The 19,054-nt window shown below is 42.3% G+C and overlaps 1 protein-coding gene across 3 annotated transcripts in view; it reads left to right on the plus strand.

The window, feature by feature from the left end:
* The window catches only part of SLC4A4 (solute carrier family 4 member 4), a 309,463-nt gene that overhangs the window by 279,023 nt on the left and 11,386 nt on the right, over positions 1-19,054 (plus strand). For all 3 annotated transcript variants that reach the window (XM_088448350.1, XM_088448352.1, XM_088448351.1), the window contains 4 exons: positions 149-221; positions 4,200-4,268; positions 9,651-9,824; positions 11,344-11,505. In XM_088448350.1, the coding sequence (XP_088304476.1) occupies positions 149-221; positions 4,200-4,268; positions 9,651-9,824; positions 11,344-11,505 (478 nt within the window). The remainder of the gene's footprint in view (positions 1-148; positions 222-4,199; positions 4,269-9,650; positions 9,825-11,343; positions 11,506-19,054) is intronic.

Below are 19,054 nucleotides of genomic sequence, written 5' to 3' on the forward strand. Positions count from 1 at the left end.
ACTGTATATTATGACAGTTTGATGCTATAAGGAAGTATTTTTGATACAATAGCTACTCAAAAGTTGCTTTCCTTAGTAAGTAAGAATGTATGACTTTTTAATAGCTGCAACTTTAGAACTTAAACTGTTTACTTTTTATCGATTGCAGAGAACAAAGAGTTACAGGCGTCATGGTGTTCCTATTGACCGGCATCTCTGTATTTATGGCACCTATCTTGAAGGTAATTTTAGCAATAGATCTGCAGTTTTCCAAAGTTTTGGTAAAACAAAAAATAAAACGGATTTCCACTTTCAGTGAAATTTATCTCCCAGCTTTTGGTTTTAATTGCCTTCAGATACAGTTATATATAAGCTCAGATACAGTCATATCTATATAGCAGATCTTGCCATATCTAAGGACAACTAAAATAAACAATTTTCCTGGAAGACAGTGTTATCTATACTTTCTTTTGCTTTGCCTTGTGTTAAAATAATATGAACTAAAGTTTAGCATAAAGTGTTACACCATCGTAACACAACTCTTGTACAAGGTATATTTCCAACTCAAAACTGTATTCATATTTATATGTATTAATACAGTTATATCCCACCCTCTTAATAACATTGCCCTCGTTTTAATGGCAGTTTTGGTCTGCTTTAACCAAATTATGTAAATAGCAAATGTACTCTGTACTTGATTTTAAGACTTTAAGCTGCACTACCATCTAGCAAATTATTTTCGTACAGGGACACTAGCCAGAGCTACCTACGCCAAGAGGAGCTGTCTGGCGTGACTGCAGCAGTAGTGTATGAGGGCACATCTGTATCAAGTATCAGCATTTTGTCGATTTGTTATGACTTGTTACAGCATTATCATTTATTTTTTTTAAAAATATGAAAGCTTTTATTATTTAAAAAATATTTTATTCACAGAATTCACAAAAATATATATATTTTTTTTAAATAATATGATAGCACCATCCAGTGGCTAATTTATTCCATTGATAAATCAGATACCGCAAGTTCCTTCTAAAGCAGAAAAGCAATGCATAGACACCTAGTTACTTTCTGAAGCTCTAAAGAATACTAGTGATGCCAGTCAGTTACTAATGGAGGGTGCTGGAGGGAGTGTGCAATGAGATGAGTTGGGAGATGTAGTGAGTGTTCCATTCTGAGCACAGCGAGAAAACCTTTATCTGTACATGTTTTGAACTGCTATTCTTGTCTGTCTTATGATGCGTACACACGGTCATACCGCGGGACGATCAGATAACGATAACGATCATTATCTGATTGTCCTGCATGTGTTGGATGATCGTTATCGAACATCCAACACATGCATGTTTGGCACCTACGACTATAATGATATCGACCAGGTATGCCTGCTTGCACGGACTACGGACGATGGTCGATAACGGCCATACGTGGCCACGCATTGACCATCTTTTAGACCTTTGCAGGGGACAGAAGCTGTCAGATTTTAATGCTAACGATAGGATCATTATTGTTAAAATCTGACAGCTTATCTGACCGTGTGTACGCTCCATAATTCTTATGTTTGTGCCTGCACAGAATAATGTTCTGCATTCTTTATAAATAAATCCTGAAAATATCTGGAACATACTTGGAAAATATTTTCATAATTAAAAAAAAAGGGTGCAGACATTTGTGTGAGAAAGAATGACATTTAAAACATAAGGATTTACTTGGAGTCTTCAGACAGGATTCTTGAAATGTAAGTGTGTGACTGCCATCCTGTGGTGGACCAAATTAATGTCAGTGTTAGAAGCACTAAAAGGTGCACAAAATGTTTCCACTGCAGTATTTCTTACCACCAATCACAACATGTGAAATGTACTATTTTAATCCTGAACATTAATCAAAACATCCTTGATTACGAAACAATAAAGTTACTGGCACTTATGTTCCATACAGCTTTGTTGCCAAGGTCACAAGGATTTGGCAAGCAACTTAATTAATTTATTGTGCAAAGTAATTTCTGCATCAGCCAGGAGTTGGTGATCTCAAGGAATGAAGTAAAGTCTAATAAGATGCCATATAAATTACAGCTTGCTCAGGTGCAAACACAGGATTTTTATAGGGGGGTTTACACACACACACACACACACACACACACACACACACACACACACACACACACACACACACACACACACACACACACACACACACACACACACACACACACACACACACACACACACACACACACACACACACACATTAAACACACATACATATATACATTACACAGACCCTTACCTGGCAGGCTGGCACCATCATGTCATTAGGCCCCTCCCACTATCATGAAACTGTCACGATTCGCAGGTCAGTCGGGATGGGGCAGAGCCAAATGATGAGATTCTAATGGAATCGCATCATATTGGCTCCGCCTCCTCCGGATTGACCAGTGAATCGTGGCATTTTGCAGTGAGGAGGCAGGGTTTAAGAGCATGATGCCTGCTCTCGAATCTGTCAGAGGGGGTTTCTGGGTACTCAGAAACCTCCACCTGCGTGCGCTACTGTGATACTTTGTTCAAAGACATTTGAAGTTCTATATTTGTCCCATTATCATTGTTCTTCTGCACACATCTTAAGCTGGGTATACACTGGAGCGATATCGGCCTGATATGTAATTTCTGGCTGAATCAGAATGACATATCAGCCGGATTGCTCAGGTTGTAGGACAATCTGCGCGCTCCCACGGACGTTGGCAGTGCTGCATGGCCCACCTGACGATATCGCATGCGGCACCATTCAAGGTAATAAAGGATGGAGCGAGGGAATCGTTCCGTCTTTCATTACATCGTTTTGATGTGTACCGCAGATACGATATGTTGGCCTGTTGGTCACCATATCGTCCAGGTACACATCATCTAGTGGGTACCTAGCATTACTTGTTACTAATAACTGTAGCTACTCCCCCAAAAGCCACAGGTGCACAACAACTTTACTAAGTGTAATAAGCCTCAGCCTGTTTTATAAACTAATAAATAACACTTTTAACTACTCTTGAGAAATGAAACAATCCAAGAGGCTGTTACCTTTTTACTGATTATATTCTGTGTAAAAAAAAGAAGAATATTTTACAAATTGAAACTGACATTCATTTTAAACTTCTTCATACCAAATCAATCCGCTCTCCGGTTTGTGGTGTCATAGTGCTGCTTGATAGTCTCAGGACAACTGCACTTTGGGCATCCACCGCTGCCGATATCGCTCAGTACTCACATTGTCCAGTGTGTATGGGGCTTAAGATATAACAAGTTACTGGGTACCTGGACAAACCATGTTGCAATGCAAGGGGAGCAAATACACACATTTTTTTGTATGTGGGGTAAATACTGGCTGATTTTGCATGTAGCCCACAAATACTGCACAGCTTTATTTTTACACTGCAATTTAGATATCAGTTTAGACACCTCCCTGCCAAATCTAACTCACTCTGCACGTTATAAATCTGCCCCACCTGCAGTGCAGCATGGATTTACCAAGGCGCAAAGTTACTTGCTCCTTCTTATTCTATCCCCAACCCTGGGCCTGATTCAGAGATGGACGCTAATGCGATCGCAGCTGCAATTTCATATACAACGCAGCAGCGAAAATATGCTAATATTAGCAAAGATCACCCGAGTATAAAGACGCCCACTGCTGCCTTCTCACATGCGTGTGATGACGCATAATGTACCTGCGTAAATATCGGGAACATCGATGCACATGAGCGGCCATCTTACCCTTGCGGAAGGTCTGACCTGCCGCAGCCTTGGGAGCTCTTCTGATTCTCAGCGCTGCATATGCAGTCGCAGTGACTAATTTATGCACGCCCATGTAATGGCGTTTAAACGGACAGACACGACTGCGTTTTTCTGACCAATCCCCGTTACCACCCCCTTACGCTGACAACCTGTCAGTCACTCTGTGATGGGATCCAAATCACTGCGCACGCACAGTAAGGCTTATACGCATGTGCTATGGCAAACCATCGCTCAATCTGCGTTAAATCACATTAGCGCCCATCTCTGAATCATGCCCCCTGAATCAAGCCCTTAATCGTTTGAGGCCATCGTTCAGTGCTATGATTTTGCAAGATTAAAGATTCCAAGGTCCCAGTCCTCACGTTTGTGCAGATCTCATAAGACGTTTAAGGTAGTCTTCCACGATATAGAATTAAAAATGATCTTTTGCTTATTATTTTCTAGTTTATCCCAATGCCTGTTCTGTATGGTGTCTTCTTGTACATGGGCGTGGCTTCCCTCAATGGAGTACAGGTATGTAATGAAATATTTTCTCTTCCTAGGGAGGTCTTTGTATTAAACAGACACTGCCACCTTTTACCAAGCATAAACATGACTACAAGACTGGCGAGATTTGAATGATACTGTAACTCCAACTAAGAGGAAAATATAAATGACATGTAAATGTGTGTCTATTTTATCAAGGAGTTTATTTACTTGGATGGAGATAAAGTGGATATAGATAAAGTACAAGCCAACCAGCTCCCAACTGTCATCTTTCAAATACAGCCAGTGACATGGCAGTTAGGAGCTGATCTCCGTTCACTGGGCCTGATTCAGCACATATGCAGAATGGGTCTGCAAGTCTGCTTGCAAATTGGCAGCAGACTCTCAGTGATTGACAGTCTGCTGCCGTTTGGGGGAGGGGGCGGCGACAGCCTCCATTACCCAAAAAGGAGGTGTGTCGTCGCCGTTGGGGGGGGGGGGGGAGGAGGGAAGAGGCCAGGATCCCGTCAGGTGACGGAGATTTCCTGGCTTCTTTCTCTAACTGTGGGACCCTATGAGTCACCACAGCTGGCCGATGGTACGCAGATTAACCGATGCTTGCTTTGAACAAAGGCAGCTCGATTAAGTAATACACCGGTGGCGTGATGCCTCCTGCCGCATTACCATATCTGCAAAGGATCGCAATTGCAAAGCTGCCTGAGAGCAGCTTTGCAGTTACGATTCTTACAGAATCAGGCCCACTGTGTCTCCATCCAAGCCTTAGTAAATAGACCCCATAATCCAGCATCATGACCACAGTGCTTCCCTTATGGGCAGGCACACGGTCTCTTTGGAGACTGACGAGATTTGAACGATACTGTCAGTGTCGGACTGTGGCATGAAGGGCCCACCAGGGGAATCCAATGGCAGTCGCCCGCAGGGGCGTGACCAGCCACTGGGTAATGTGGTCATCGACTAGAGGGGTGTGGCGATCCCACAAAGGACACAACAGACATAATAATCTGTTCCCTTTTATTCTACTAATAATATGTGACCCCTCTAGTAGAATAGTAATCACATGTGTCCCCTTTAGTTTTTGAACATAATGTGCGTCTGTATCAGTGTAATACACAGGTTCTCAAACTCGGTCCTCTATCAATCTACCTTTGTGGTACAGTAGCTTAAAAAATAAAAAAACTCATTCTGCCCAACCACCACTAGGACATACTACCCTGCCCACGCCCATGTATTATTCCCAGCAGCACATGGAGTCAGGCCTGCCAAGAGAAATCCTGGGCCCCTGTACAGCAAGTTCCTGGGCCCCCCCAGCCATATGCAGCGCATGACATTTCCGCCATCTATTGGAGGGGGAGACAGGGTAAGATGTAATTGGCCGCAGTGCATAGCAGCCAGATTAGTGTTCCTGCTAGACCACGGGCAGGGAGTCTCAGCGTGCGGCCAAGGCGTAGCCGGCCGGGGGGGAGGCACGTCTTTTTTTTTTACCTTTTTATTAAAAAAACACAAATAAAAAGAAAGCGCTACTATGCGCCCCTACACAAATGTTTAGATAGATATACCTATTATAAATACGATATATTATATGTGATATATACAGTATATATATATATATACATATATAATATACTTATGGTATATCTAATAAACACTTGATGGGCAGTGTCAGTCACTCACACAGTGACAGACTCACGGTGGCGTGCCCGGGCTCTTTCTTCACAGTGCACCCAGTCTCTCACCCTCAAACTACAGGATGCTGGGTCCACGCCTTACTTTTCTGTGATCCCCTACCCGGCTCCCCGCCGCCCGGAGCCTGGCTTGGAACTGGTGCAGTGGTACCTGCTGGGTGAAGAGAAGCCTCGCGAGATGATGATGTCATAATCTCGTGAGAGCATCAGCTCTGCAGCGGCGTAGTTGCAGCAGCCTGCAAGTAAGTGACACTGTCTATGTGACACATTGAAACAGACAGTACGGTGACAGAGACCTCCCGACCCCCCTCCCTCCCCCGAACTTCCGTCCGCCGCCAGTAAATGTGAATAAACAAAAAAACAACTTGTAATACAAACGGTGGTGTGCCGTGGGCGGCCCGGGCTTGGGTAATCTGTTCCCCCCCCTCCATTCTTGGCGCCCCTGCATGGAGTTACTGAGACAAATCCACACATGTATTTATTACAGTATAGCAGGGTGCACACTAAGCACTTTAGATGCAAACGTGATCCGTCCGATGTCAGTGTGACCACCACGGCAATTGATTAAGGCAGTCCCATGGAGGAGGAGGTACTGAGATGGACAGAAAGTTAAAAAAAGAGATGAAGGGGAAGAAGACCAAGGGGCAGATGCAACAAAGAGGGAGAGGAGCAGCACAACAGAAGAGAGAAAGGGGGTATGTAGAGACAATGAAGCCAGGGAAAAAAAAGGGGGGGAAACAAATAGACAAAATGGGAAAGGAGCGAGTGATGGGGAAGAGCTAGCATTGAAAGAGAGAGATGGCGTAAAAGGGGGAGGGAAAGAAAACTCAGGCAAAGCCAAGTACAGCTGCTGGTATATTTATAACATGTAATCTCTGCTCAATTTTTTTCCTGTAAAACAGCGCTTTTCAAATATGGTACTTCAACATATAAAATATAACATTCATAAAGGCACATTGTATTCTGTAACTATCCTAACACATAAACCTGTTCAGAAGTACCAACAGAAAAACAATCAGCCAGCTGCATTAAACTTGCCAGAGTTGCATGAAAACAGTGGCATCATTTCAGCCCTGCTGTGCACCAATAGCAGCAATACTACAGTATCTTTATATTATCACCTTAAATAATTGTTTGCCCACATTTCTGTAGTGTAAGGATCTCCCCCACCCTCCCATCCCCTTGAACCCCCTGCAATTTTCTACTTCTCTTGTTCGGCTCCTCATCCTTCCAGTTTGTCCCTTCCTGGCAGCTTATTTGATTGACATTTCCTCCCAGCAGGTGCTGCGCTGTGTCTCCTGCATCCCCGGGGTGCCCACATGCAAACTGAGACTGTCACTCTCAGCTGTGCGTGGCTGATGGGGATCAGGATCACATGCACCAGGAGAGGAGACCCAGGCATTACAAATTGCATAATGTGTGATACGACTGCATAGAGATCCACAGGCTGCACTCTGCAGTCTGCACTAGGTATAACAGGCAGCCTGTAACAGAATGGTGACTCTCGGGGCTGTCATCTTTTGGTCAGGTTGTCTTAAGGACAGCAATAGCAACAAAAATAAGTAGTAGCTCACTCAAAACATGCCAGCACCTGACCTAAACCCCCCACATCGCGGCCCGCTAAGCTCCGCCCCTTGTAGAGAGGGGCGGAGCCTTAAAGCAGTTTGGCCCACCGGGGAATTACCCGGCTCCCCGGCAGCCCAGTCTAAGCCTGGATACTGTAACTTCACATTAAGAGGAAAATATAAATTACATGTATATGTGTGTCTGTTTTATGGATTACATCTTACAGGTCATAAAGGTTTCATCCTCCTGGCATTTATCACGGATGCGCTGTTATTATAGTATCAAACGTCTCCCTTCCCCTTGAAGTTGACTATGGTTTTCTGGTAATTGTGTCGTTACACTTTCAGTGGAAAACCTTATAATATAAAACCTGTGTGGCCAGATTCAGCAGCAGACGCATTGGCGATTACGGACGCAGATCGAGCGATTGTTTGCCATCAGCATAGATATAAACAACACTGCAATCACATTGTGATTATGGACGCACAGAGAAATCCATCACAAAGTGAGTGACAGACTGTCAACGTTTAGAGGTGGTGACGAGGTGGGGGGGGGTGGGTGTTGATCGGAAAAACACAGGCATGTCTGTCCGTTTGAACGCCGTTTAATGGGCGTGCATAAATTAGCCACTGTGATTGCATGTGCAGCATAAAAGCTCTTTGCGTGCAAGAAGACTTGCAGTGTTTGCAGCTGGTCAGACTTGTACATGCTGCGCGACTGGGCGATGCATTTTGACGGTACCGATGTTTACACAGAAGAGCCACATTTTACGGATAAGAGAAAGCAGCAGTGGGTGTCTTTAAACATATTTTCGCAACTGCATTCTGTGCAAAATCACATCTGCGATCGCATTAGCGTCCGCTGAATCAGGCCCTGTATTATTAGCATTCACCATTCAACAAACATACAGTGTGAATGATAGTAACCAGTGCTGCAATATATGAATCTTATTTGTTACATTTGCCCACATTCTGTCTCAGAAAGTGAACTGTTTGCGACTTGTTTAGCTGTATGTTACAAAACAGTCTTTACTTAGAAACATAGGGATCATTTCGTTATAAATAATTTTATTGTATTCCTTGAAGACATTATGATCTTACATCGTGATAAATTAAAATGTTTCTTTGCAACTAGTAGATTTTTTTTTTAATCCTCAAAGCTGAATCTGCCATAGGACGCTTTATAGCTGCAGATGAAAGAACAAGACATTAGCAATGAATTATGTTTTGGCTTGGTAAGATAAAGTATTAGCACACAGATTAGGTCATGCTCTCAGTTTTGAAGTAGAAATCTGTGACACTCTTATAACATGATGTCTTTTTCATCTATTATTACTACCTTGTTGTCTTTTGGGTTCTAAAAGCAGTACCTCTGTTATATCCTAACCAGACAGCAGTCTCCATTATGTGCTTTATATGCAAACAAATACAGTAGGATAGTAAGACGCCAACACATGATTAGACTATAGTATGTGTACAGTAAGTCTAGGAGAGGACGGTTATTAGTGTATCAAAATATACTTAACTTTTCTCCTGCATGTTTGAGATCTCCAAAAAGATGTTTAGTAATATTAAAGTTTAGGGATTATGGGGCTGATTTTTAGTCACAGATAAATAGATGTTCACGTTAATTAGCGATTTTTGTGGCTGTGCATACTGTACATCTAATTCTCTAAAAAGTCGCACAGTGAATGTGTCCCACGGTCACTGGAGCAATTGTGCCACGCGGACTCTGTATAGAGCGTTCCTGGGCTGTGACTGAAGCATTTACCATTTTTGTGTTTGTATTATTTCTAATCTCTTGATATACGTAGAAACGCTGCATAAAATGTGCTGAAAGATGTTTTATAAAGAGGTCATGTCAAATCATGTTTACTTACTGATCATAGGAGCATATGCTGTTACCAAGGGGTGTCTAATATTTCTGCAAGTCTGATGAGTTACAGCCCAGTTGTGGCGTGGGACCTCTCTGTGCCAGTTAAATAAATACCTCAATTTAATACTTTGAGAAAGCTGAGTAACATTCAAGCTGTGCACAGAAACATCTTTTGAAACAAGAGACACACATTTGACAGATTCCTGACCTTGTTCATGTTTCCATCCCAAGCCCAGAGGTAAATACTTTATATAAAGTCCTTTGTATCCTCTTCCATTTTCTGCAGTTCATGGACCGCCTGAAGCTTCTTTTGATGCCTGCCAAGCATCAGCCAGACTTCATCTATCTCCGCCATGTTCCTCTGCGCAGGGTGCACCTATTCACTTTCATTCAGATTTTATGTCTAGCACTTCTTTGGATCCTGAAATCCACAGTGGCTGCAATTATATTCCCTGTTATGGTGAGATTCTTTTTTATAAAATAGCAATCTTCCACAATGTGTGTGTGAGTGTTGTATCTATATATGTATGTATGTGTATATATATATATGTATATGTATATATATATATATATACATATATATATATATTATAGAAACAGTGAGTAATTTGAGAGCACTTACTCACCAGTCTTCTGTAAAGTCATGCAAAAATGTATTTCATAGCAGCAACACACTGGAAATTTGAGATGTCGACGTTTCGGTCCTGAAAAGGACCTTTGTCAAGACTGAGCAAATCCTAGAAAGAAAGTGCAAAGAAGACCGAAACGTTGTGTGGATTTTACAAAAAATTTGTCATGCTCTGGAGGTGTGCAAAAAAACCCCTCCCAGCGTTCAAAAAATCAAAAACCCCGCTCCTAATTGAATAACAAAAATCCTGCACCTGCAGGCAAACCCCATGGGTTCGGGATTTTTGCTATTCTCGCCCCCAATTGAATATGCCCCATAGGCTACCAACCTATATACCAGGAGACACAAGGAGTGTATTCAAGCAAAGCGAAGCAGGGGATCAATGGTGTGGTTAAAAAGTAAGGAGGAGAGGAGGCACCCCTGGTGAGGACCTAGTTCTACAGGGACGTCATCACATATATAGTTACATTTGACCATGTTGTTTTTCAAGAATGTGAAATCAAGTAATTATATGTTAGTTGTACTTCTGCAACTTGCCTGCGGCTCAGAAATCGGCCTTGGGTTTATGATTATTATTATTCTTTATTTGTATAGAGGTAGATGTGCAGTGATTTTCACTGATAATTAAAATAATTGACATCAGGCCAAATCCTATTGGATCTTACCATCTAAATTTCTTACCACACAGACACACACACTATGGTCCCTTAGTGAGAGGCCAATTAACTTACCAGAATGAATTAAGACTGGGTGAGGAAACTGGACTCCCAAGTCACCTTCGGAAGAACGTAATAACTTTACACTGTTAGTGCTCTCGTTGGAATTTAACCCATGGCCAGAGCAGTTGTAAGCACTCTGCCAATATATGTTGTTCTTGATGAAAAAGCTGGTGGCTCTTGACCTTTTAGAATAAGTTTTCATGTTTATTCCAACAATGTTTTCATAATAAACACTCTTCAATGTTAAACTGAAATTGGCACTTTAGAAATAATTGTAATAACTTCCCATTGGCTTGTTATCAGCATTGACCATGCTACCCGCGGTTGTCATACAGCCATATGATGACTGTGAGTTTAACACTTCACTTGCTTATGAGAGAGTGTAACACATATCACAGGAGCATACTCAGTTTTTCCTGGGTGGTCCTTTAACTATACACTCACAAGTGGGGATTGATGTGGATCAATCGTATAAGAATCAATTATGCCTATGGGCAACGTATTCACTAAGCAGGTTAAAAAAACGTACCTATTAACACCAATAATACTGTCCATGTGAGGTATTTATTTTTTATTATGTTTAAAAAAAATAACCTGAATGATTATTGTTATGACATGTATGACTCTTGCAGATTCTCGCGCTTGTAGCAGTGAGAAAAGCTATGGACTACCTCTTCTCCCAACATAACCTCAGCTTCCTTGATGACGTTATCCCTGAGAAAGACAAAAAGAAGAAAGAAGACGAGAAGAAAAAGAAAAAGAAGAAGGGAAGCGTGGACAGCGACAATGATGATGTGAGATATAGTGTTTAACTTTTTCTATTAACAAGGCATAAAATTTTTCCCTTCAGCTAGAATTATATAGACTTTGGTTTGCAATTATAGATTGTTTGTGCCATGCATCTGTTGTTGTTATTATTGTTGGTGTTGTTGTGTAGTGGTATAATCCACGATTCTGTTGAACAGTTGCGTATTGGGTAGATTTGGGGGTAATAGAGTTTATTAGAAAACTCAAATACTTCACCTCTAGTGCACCCTCTTAAGATGTACCTAAAAGTCCTCCCATAGTCCATTAAACTGCACATGTTACCCTTTCTAAAGTACAAAATCTCAACGTCAACTCTTTGGATGATTATGAGATTTGAAATGGCATTTTGATGCCTTGTATTATAATCCCAGATTAACATTTAAGCTTTGTATATGTGTCTGTCCATCGTGGGGCATGAGAACTAATCTTCATGTTTGCATCTAAGTAATGAACTCTAGCTTGCTAATGAAAGTATTAAATGGGATAATCTAACTTAATGGATGTAGCATACAATTTTTTTTTCAGATTTAGACTTCGTTTTATGCACTTAAATGTAATACATTTTTCAGCCTTTACTTTCAGTTTCTATGCTATGCAAATAGGATGACATTTAAAGTTGTGTCAATGGATATATTTTATGAAAGTACTAGTTATCCCAGATGTTTACTTAAATCATTTTTATTCTGTTAGTACATTAGAGACATGCAAAGGCATGAGGCTTGGCATTTGAAAGCTTTCCGGGCAAAATAATGACTTCCAAGCATTCTGGTAGTTGTAGAAAACAATTGGAGTGCCACAGGTTGTCTGTCCTTTTCAGGGGTGGAAATACAGGAGACTATGGAAGACGGTCACGTCCTGGCGCCAGCCCTGATGGAGGCATACTGACCTCCTCCATTGCTCTAGGTTCTGCTTTATGCGCCCCAGAACAGGAATAAGCAGAGAGCCCAGGGGGCATGAGATGTGTTTCTCCCTCTTCCATGGCCCCCCCATTGAGTCTGGTCTCTAGGGATGGATCCCCAGCATGGAAACCACACCAATATACTTAAAAAGGGTGGGGCAGAGGCTGGAGTGCATGGCCCTACCCTCCTTTGTTGGTTTCTCCCCCTTAAACACGTGGAACCTGCTTCCTCTGCTGTTGCTGTGGGAGCAGCCAGTAACAAGAATGGAAGACTCTGATCAACAACAGGTAGTGCTTGTGTGCTGGAGTGTTTGTAGTTATTTGGGGGAGGAGTGTGTGTCTGGGTGCTGCTAAGGTGTTAGTGGTGCATGCTGGGGGGAGAGATTGTGTGTCTGGGTACTACTAAGGTGTTCGTAGAGAATGCAAGGGGGATGAATGTGGGTCAGGGTACTGCTGAGGTGTTAGTAACGAATGCAGGATGGGAGAGTGTGTGTTTGGGTGCTGCTAAGGTGTAAGTAGTGAATGCAGGAGGGTGAGGAGAGTGTTTCTCGGTGCTGCTCTAGTGTGGGTAGTGAATGCAGGAGAGGAGGGTGTGTGTCTAGGTGCTTCTGGGGGTTGACAGTGAATGCAGTTGACAGAGTCGTAGATGTCTGGGTGCTGGTAATGAAGGCAGGGTGAGGATGTGTGTATGGGCCCATCTAGAGTGTTAATAGTGACTGCATAGGGAGGGTGTGTGTCTGGGTGCTACTGGGGTGTTGGCAGTTAATGCAGGGAGGAAGAGTGTATGTACAGTATGTGTGCTGCTGTAGTGCTAGTAGTTGTCACACTCTGCACAAATTGTGTGACTTACCTTGCCATTTGCTGCAGGTCAGCATTCTTCCAGTGAGAGTGATCCTGCCTCAGCTGACCTCAGCAGCCTATCAGGGACTTGCAGCAGAGTCATATCCCCTGTGAGAACTCCCTCTGGTGCCTGAGCAAAGTGTTGCTTCCTAGAGTTCAGTTCTAACCTGTGGCTCCTTTGTGCAGAAAACCACCACTGCTATCAGGCTCATTTACCAGACTCCAGCGTTTCTGTGATATTCTGTTACCTGTTCCTGACCTTGGAATCGTTTGTGACCCTGATTTCACCTGACCCCTGGTACTGCATCTGATATATGGTTTTGACTTCGGCTATTCCCTGTGACCTGTTTACGCCTGCTCTCTGGTACCGTCTAAATCCGATTGGTTCTGACCCGGCCTGTCGACTAAGCTATACGTCTTCTCCGCTTCATCCGGAGTTTACAAGCACCTGTATAAGGGAACCTATCCTGAGGGCCGCGACCTGTGTGTCGGACTCAGCCAAGCCCATACCTTCTTGCGAGGGTACCTGGTGAATACCGCCGGCACATTAAACTCCGCGCCTCAGGCTTAGGTCTAGCCAACTCCCTAATACGGGCCGCATCCATAACCATGCGGGAGTTGTGACAGTAGTGAATGCAGGGGTGTGTGAATTGGTGCTGCTGGGGTGTTGGCAGTTAATGCAGGAGGGAAGAGTGAGTGGGTTCTACTGGGGTGTTGGCAGTGAATGCAGGGGAGAGTGTGTGTGTCTTGGTGCTCCTAGGGTGTCAATAATGAATGCAGGGGTAGGAGAGTGTGTGCCTGGGTGCTACTTTAGTGTTGGCCGTGAATGCAGGGGGGGGAGTGCATGCCTGGGTGCTTATAGGTTGTTAGTAATGAATGCAGGAGGGGAGGATGTGTGTGTGGTTGCTGCTGGGGTGTTGGCAGTGAATGCAGGGGAGGAGGAAGGTGTGTGTCTGGGTGCTGGTGGGGTATTGGAAAAGAAGTAAGAGGAGACTGTGTGTAAATGCAGAAGTAAATGCAGTAAGAGGAGACTGTGTGATTCAGTGCGCTAAGGTATTGGTAGTGAATGCAGGGATAGAGTGAGTGTGTGTCTGGGTGCTGCTAAGGTCGGGTGTGTGTGTCTGCTTGCTGCTGGGGTGTTGGCAATGAATGTAGGGAAGGAGAGTGTGTCTGGGTACTGCTGGGGTATTAGATGTGAATGCAGGTGTAGTAGAGTGTGTGACTTGGTAATGCTGGGGTCTTGGTAGTGAATATGATTTAGTGGGAGTGTGCGTGAGTGCTGCCGGGACTGGGGTTTTGGTAGTAAATGTGAGGGGGGGCACCAATAACTATCTAACCTATGAACTGGAATAATTATCCATTACAGTTATACATGTAGACACAGGAGCACATTACATACATTACCTAATGGAAAACAGACCAAAACTGCACACACGTACCTCTATGCAGCAATAGAGTGTAGTGACACTTGTGTGCAGGAGACCCGAAAAGGAAGATGATCATTGAACTTTATTAAGATGACAAAAAAAGGATTATGAAATGTTATATTCCAAGTCATAACAACTTAATTTCAAATGCTCACCTACATACATATACATATTTACTGTACTCTAATGCCTTTCACTCTAAGCCTTATTGTATATTTGGGACAAGAGCTGATTGTATACTGTGCTGTTTCTGCAAATTACTTAAATTAGCTCTGTTAAAAGAAAGAGATAAAAAGACATTGGGCCTGATTCAGAGGGGGCCTAATTCAGCCGCAACTGCGACTTTTTATGCAGTGTGGCTGTATCTTTGTGCTAATGCTGCAGCTGATGGAATTCATACAAAGACACCCACCAGCTGCTACATTAATCCACTGCTTTGCATAAAAAGACACACCATTGGCAGGGTCTGACTGGCCACACAGGTGTACAGGGGAATTCCCCAGTGGTCCCTACTGCCTGTGGGTTCCTCCACTAGGGGTCAGGTAGAAGCTCATGCACTCAAATTATGTATTGTTACTCTACTAGCGTGGTTGAAACTTGGTGGAGCAGGACGATGGATGAACTTGGGTGCTTGGTTTGTTTCTATGGAATATACATCAATATTTGCTCTTCTCCCTATCAAAGTGGGCTTTCCGGATGCACTCCTGTCCCCTACTGTATAAAGTGTCCCTGTTCTTTGCAGGCTGACTATGCCCTCTCTAATAGTTGTCCATTTATGGTGGCCATGCCCTTTAAGCTTCAGCCCCTACCATACATTCCCGGGTGGGTCCGACATGTCTCAGTCTGACATTGACCATCGGTCACGCCATCAAAAATTGCAGGTCAGGATGCCAGCGGTCAGAATCCCAGTGCTGTAATCCTGGCACTAGTCAGAATCCAGGCTTCAGAATCCAGACCACTGACATCCCAACGGTAAGTATTAGGTTTAGGGTTAGGCGTTAGGGGAAGGGTTAGACTGCAAGGGGGAGGGTTAGGCCACGGGGTTAGGGTTAGGCTGTGGGAGGGGAGAGTTAGTGTTAGGCTGCAGGAAAGGTGGGTTAAGGTTAGGGGGAGGGTTAGGATACTTACGAAATCCTGTTTGGATTCTGACTGTCAGTATTCTGACTACCGTACCCAACCCCTGGACAAGAACTCATTCTGATATATGCAACAGAGTCAAGAAATACAGTAATACAAAAATACATGTCATAAACCAAAATCCTGTCATGCTTCAAGTTAGATTTAGATCAAAATAAATAAAAAATATAGAATAATTAAATAAATAAATAGATAAATTATTTATTAAAAACAGAAAAAATATACTTTGTGTAGCATAGGGACAGTACTAAAGTATAGAAACAAAATAAGATAAAAAAATTTCTCTGTTATGTTTAAAATACAAATTACTTGCCGAATCACCCAGATGGTTGCATCTCGCAGGCTATTACATTTCCCCCATTCAGTGTTTGTAAGGCTTTGTGCTGTGCTTTTACATGCATACTGTGCTCGTCATTTTCTCATGCATATTTAAGTAGTGTAGAGATTCTCCATAAACCGTGTTTTGGGGATTTCCTTTATGTTGCAGCGGTTAACATGGTAGTAATTGTCCCACTGAGAAATCTGCAGAATGTGACTTGATGGACTCATTTGATGAGAGGTTTGAAAATAAATTGTACATTTTTCTTTGAAGTTTATTCTATCTCAGAGTGGGTTCTATATAGGCATGAGGAAAGCAGCTAAATAGGGTAAATCAATGTGAAAAGAAATATCAGTATTATAATATGAAAGCAATTATCTCCTGTGATTTTTGACATCCTGTCTGCCATATTTGCATAGTAGTTATCCAGGAGAATAAAGTGTATACATTTCTTAAACCATATTCATTTATTTAAGGTCACTGGCTTGTGGCAGAGAAAGTCAGTATGGTGTGTTTCACTTTGCAAGAATACTATTCTGCCTCACTGAATGTAGGTGGTAAAATAACACTGGTTGGTTGGACCTATGGGGGAGTTCAGCTAAATGTACAATTGGGGCCATTGACTTAATTTTAATATTAGCTTTTCCATGTGCGCATACTTTCAACATATGATGAAGGTAATAAAATGAATTGTATTTGAGAAATGGCATTAGTGACAGTATTATTATTATTCTACATAAAGTACAAAGCTACCAAACAAAAACTCCTATTGCAGAATGCTACTTTATGGCCCTTTTACTGTAAAACTTAGTATGATCTTCGTGAGAAGGCCAAGTAAACAGTTACGGATAAGACAAGATATGAAGGTCTGATATACGCTGTGGTTATATAACTCTATTGTGGATGTTGTTGTGGTAACTTGTGCTTAAAAGAATCATTTATGATTTATGACCCAACAGCAGAGCACATTAAGCATTGGCAAGGTCATTCACCTACAGCCTGACAGTCTGTTTTTTAGCATGGAGAAAGAATGAAATACCAGCGCTGCATAAATCACTAAACTCTAATTACAGTAATCAAAATGGACGGCTTCTAAAAAAGAATTGCATGTGTTTATTAACATCAACTAGACAATGAACATCTAAAAGGACATGAAAATGCTAATATTAATATAAATCAATTGGGAAGTAAATGGATCATGTGGGGCATCCACACATGAAACTATAAGTCTCAGTAATAGTCAATCAAACTCCTTTAGAACGATAGGACCCATAAATGCAGCAAATATTACCAGTTCAGGATCACACAGTCGGTTCAGTCCTTAGCAGTGTTGCTCCTGAGGAAGCTAGACTTCAATATACCCAGCGAAACGCGTTGAGCGCTTATGTGACACTTTTTTGGATCTACCACTCAAGGCTCCATTTGGATTTATATCCGTGACCCTGAACTGAATTACCCCTTTCACTGGCAGCTACACAGAATATCCAGAGGATTTGCATCAGCCCAACCATCTGCGATAAATACTGCCGAGGACTGAACCAACTGTGTGATCCTGAACTGCTACACAGAATATCTGGAGGATTTACATCAGCCCAATCATCTGCGGTCAACACTTCTAAGGACTGAACCAACTGTGTGATCCTGAACTGGTAATATTTGCTGCATTTATGGGTCCTATCGTTCTAAAGGAGTTTGATTGACTATTATTGAGACTTATAGTCATGTGTGGATGCCCCACATGATCCATTTATTTCCCAATTGATTTATATTAATATTAGCATTTTCATGTACTTTTTGATGTTCATTATCTAGTTGATGTTAATAAGCACATGCAATTCTTTTTTAGAAGCCGTCCATTTTGATTACTCTACTTAGAGTTTAGTGATTTATGCAGCGCTGGTATTTCATTCTTTCTCCATTTTAAGTCTTCTTAGGGGCTGGCAACCTCTTTACCAGCTGCTCTCAGACAGCGCTTTGGCTTTTTATATATATTCAATTGTTTTTTAGCATGTCTGTGCTGGGCAGAACATAAAGGAAGAATATGCCATTTTCATAGTGCTTTACACACTCCTATTTAATTTAAGAAATTAACATTATCATGGAGTTTAGTAACTTAAGATGATAATACTGTTAAAGCATGATCAGGACTGCATTGCCCCTTTCGGACATGCAGTTGGCGGGTACAGTATGTCTTTTCACTGCTGCACTGCATAGTAGAGAGGTGGTCAATCGTGCCATGGGCATACCTACTATACTTGCAATGGGTGCAGCTGCTATGGGGCCCAGAGCTGAGGGGAGGTCCATCTTCCTTGTCAAAGTTACATATGTCATATACATTTTTCACCATTAGGTGAGCCCTTACAGACTTTTGCTATGGGGCCTTCAAATACCTATGTGCTACTATTGCGCACAACAGTGGTAGTGTTAGTGAATGGGTCCAGAGGGGTTAAGGTGTCGCTTGATACTGTGACTAGACAAGTCCCCTGTGAGCTACTATTACTTACAACAGTGGTAGTGTTAGTGAATGGGTCTTGAGGGGTTAATGTGTAGCTTGATGCTGTGACTGGACAAATCCCATTAGTGATGTTGCCTCTCAGGTCAATTGTTGGGTAGGTACTGTATGGTATAAACTTTGCTGGTGTTTAGAATCTTCCCGGAATTGTGCTATTATTACGGATTAGGAGCGCCTCTCAGACTGGACTTTGAATAACATAATTTACATATTAATACATTCATTGTCTAACCAGATTTTCTGCCCTGCCCAATCAAATTTGATCTCAGTTTGATTATACAGAACCAGTTCTTTTTGGCCAACTGTAGTGACAGTTTTGCCTAAAATAGCCTAAGTGGCAAGTATAAACGCAAATATAAACTACTGTATTTTGTGAAAGTAGGTCACCCCCATCAATTTTCCT

This window comes from Taudactylus pleione, unplaced genomic scaffold (genome assembly GCF_031769625.1).
Source record: "Taudactylus pleione unplaced genomic scaffold, aTauple2 ptg000454l, whole genome shotgun sequence".
In the NCBI taxonomy this organism is placed as follows: Eukaryota; Metazoa; Chordata; class Amphibia; order Anura; family Myobatrachidae; genus Taudactylus; species Taudactylus pleione.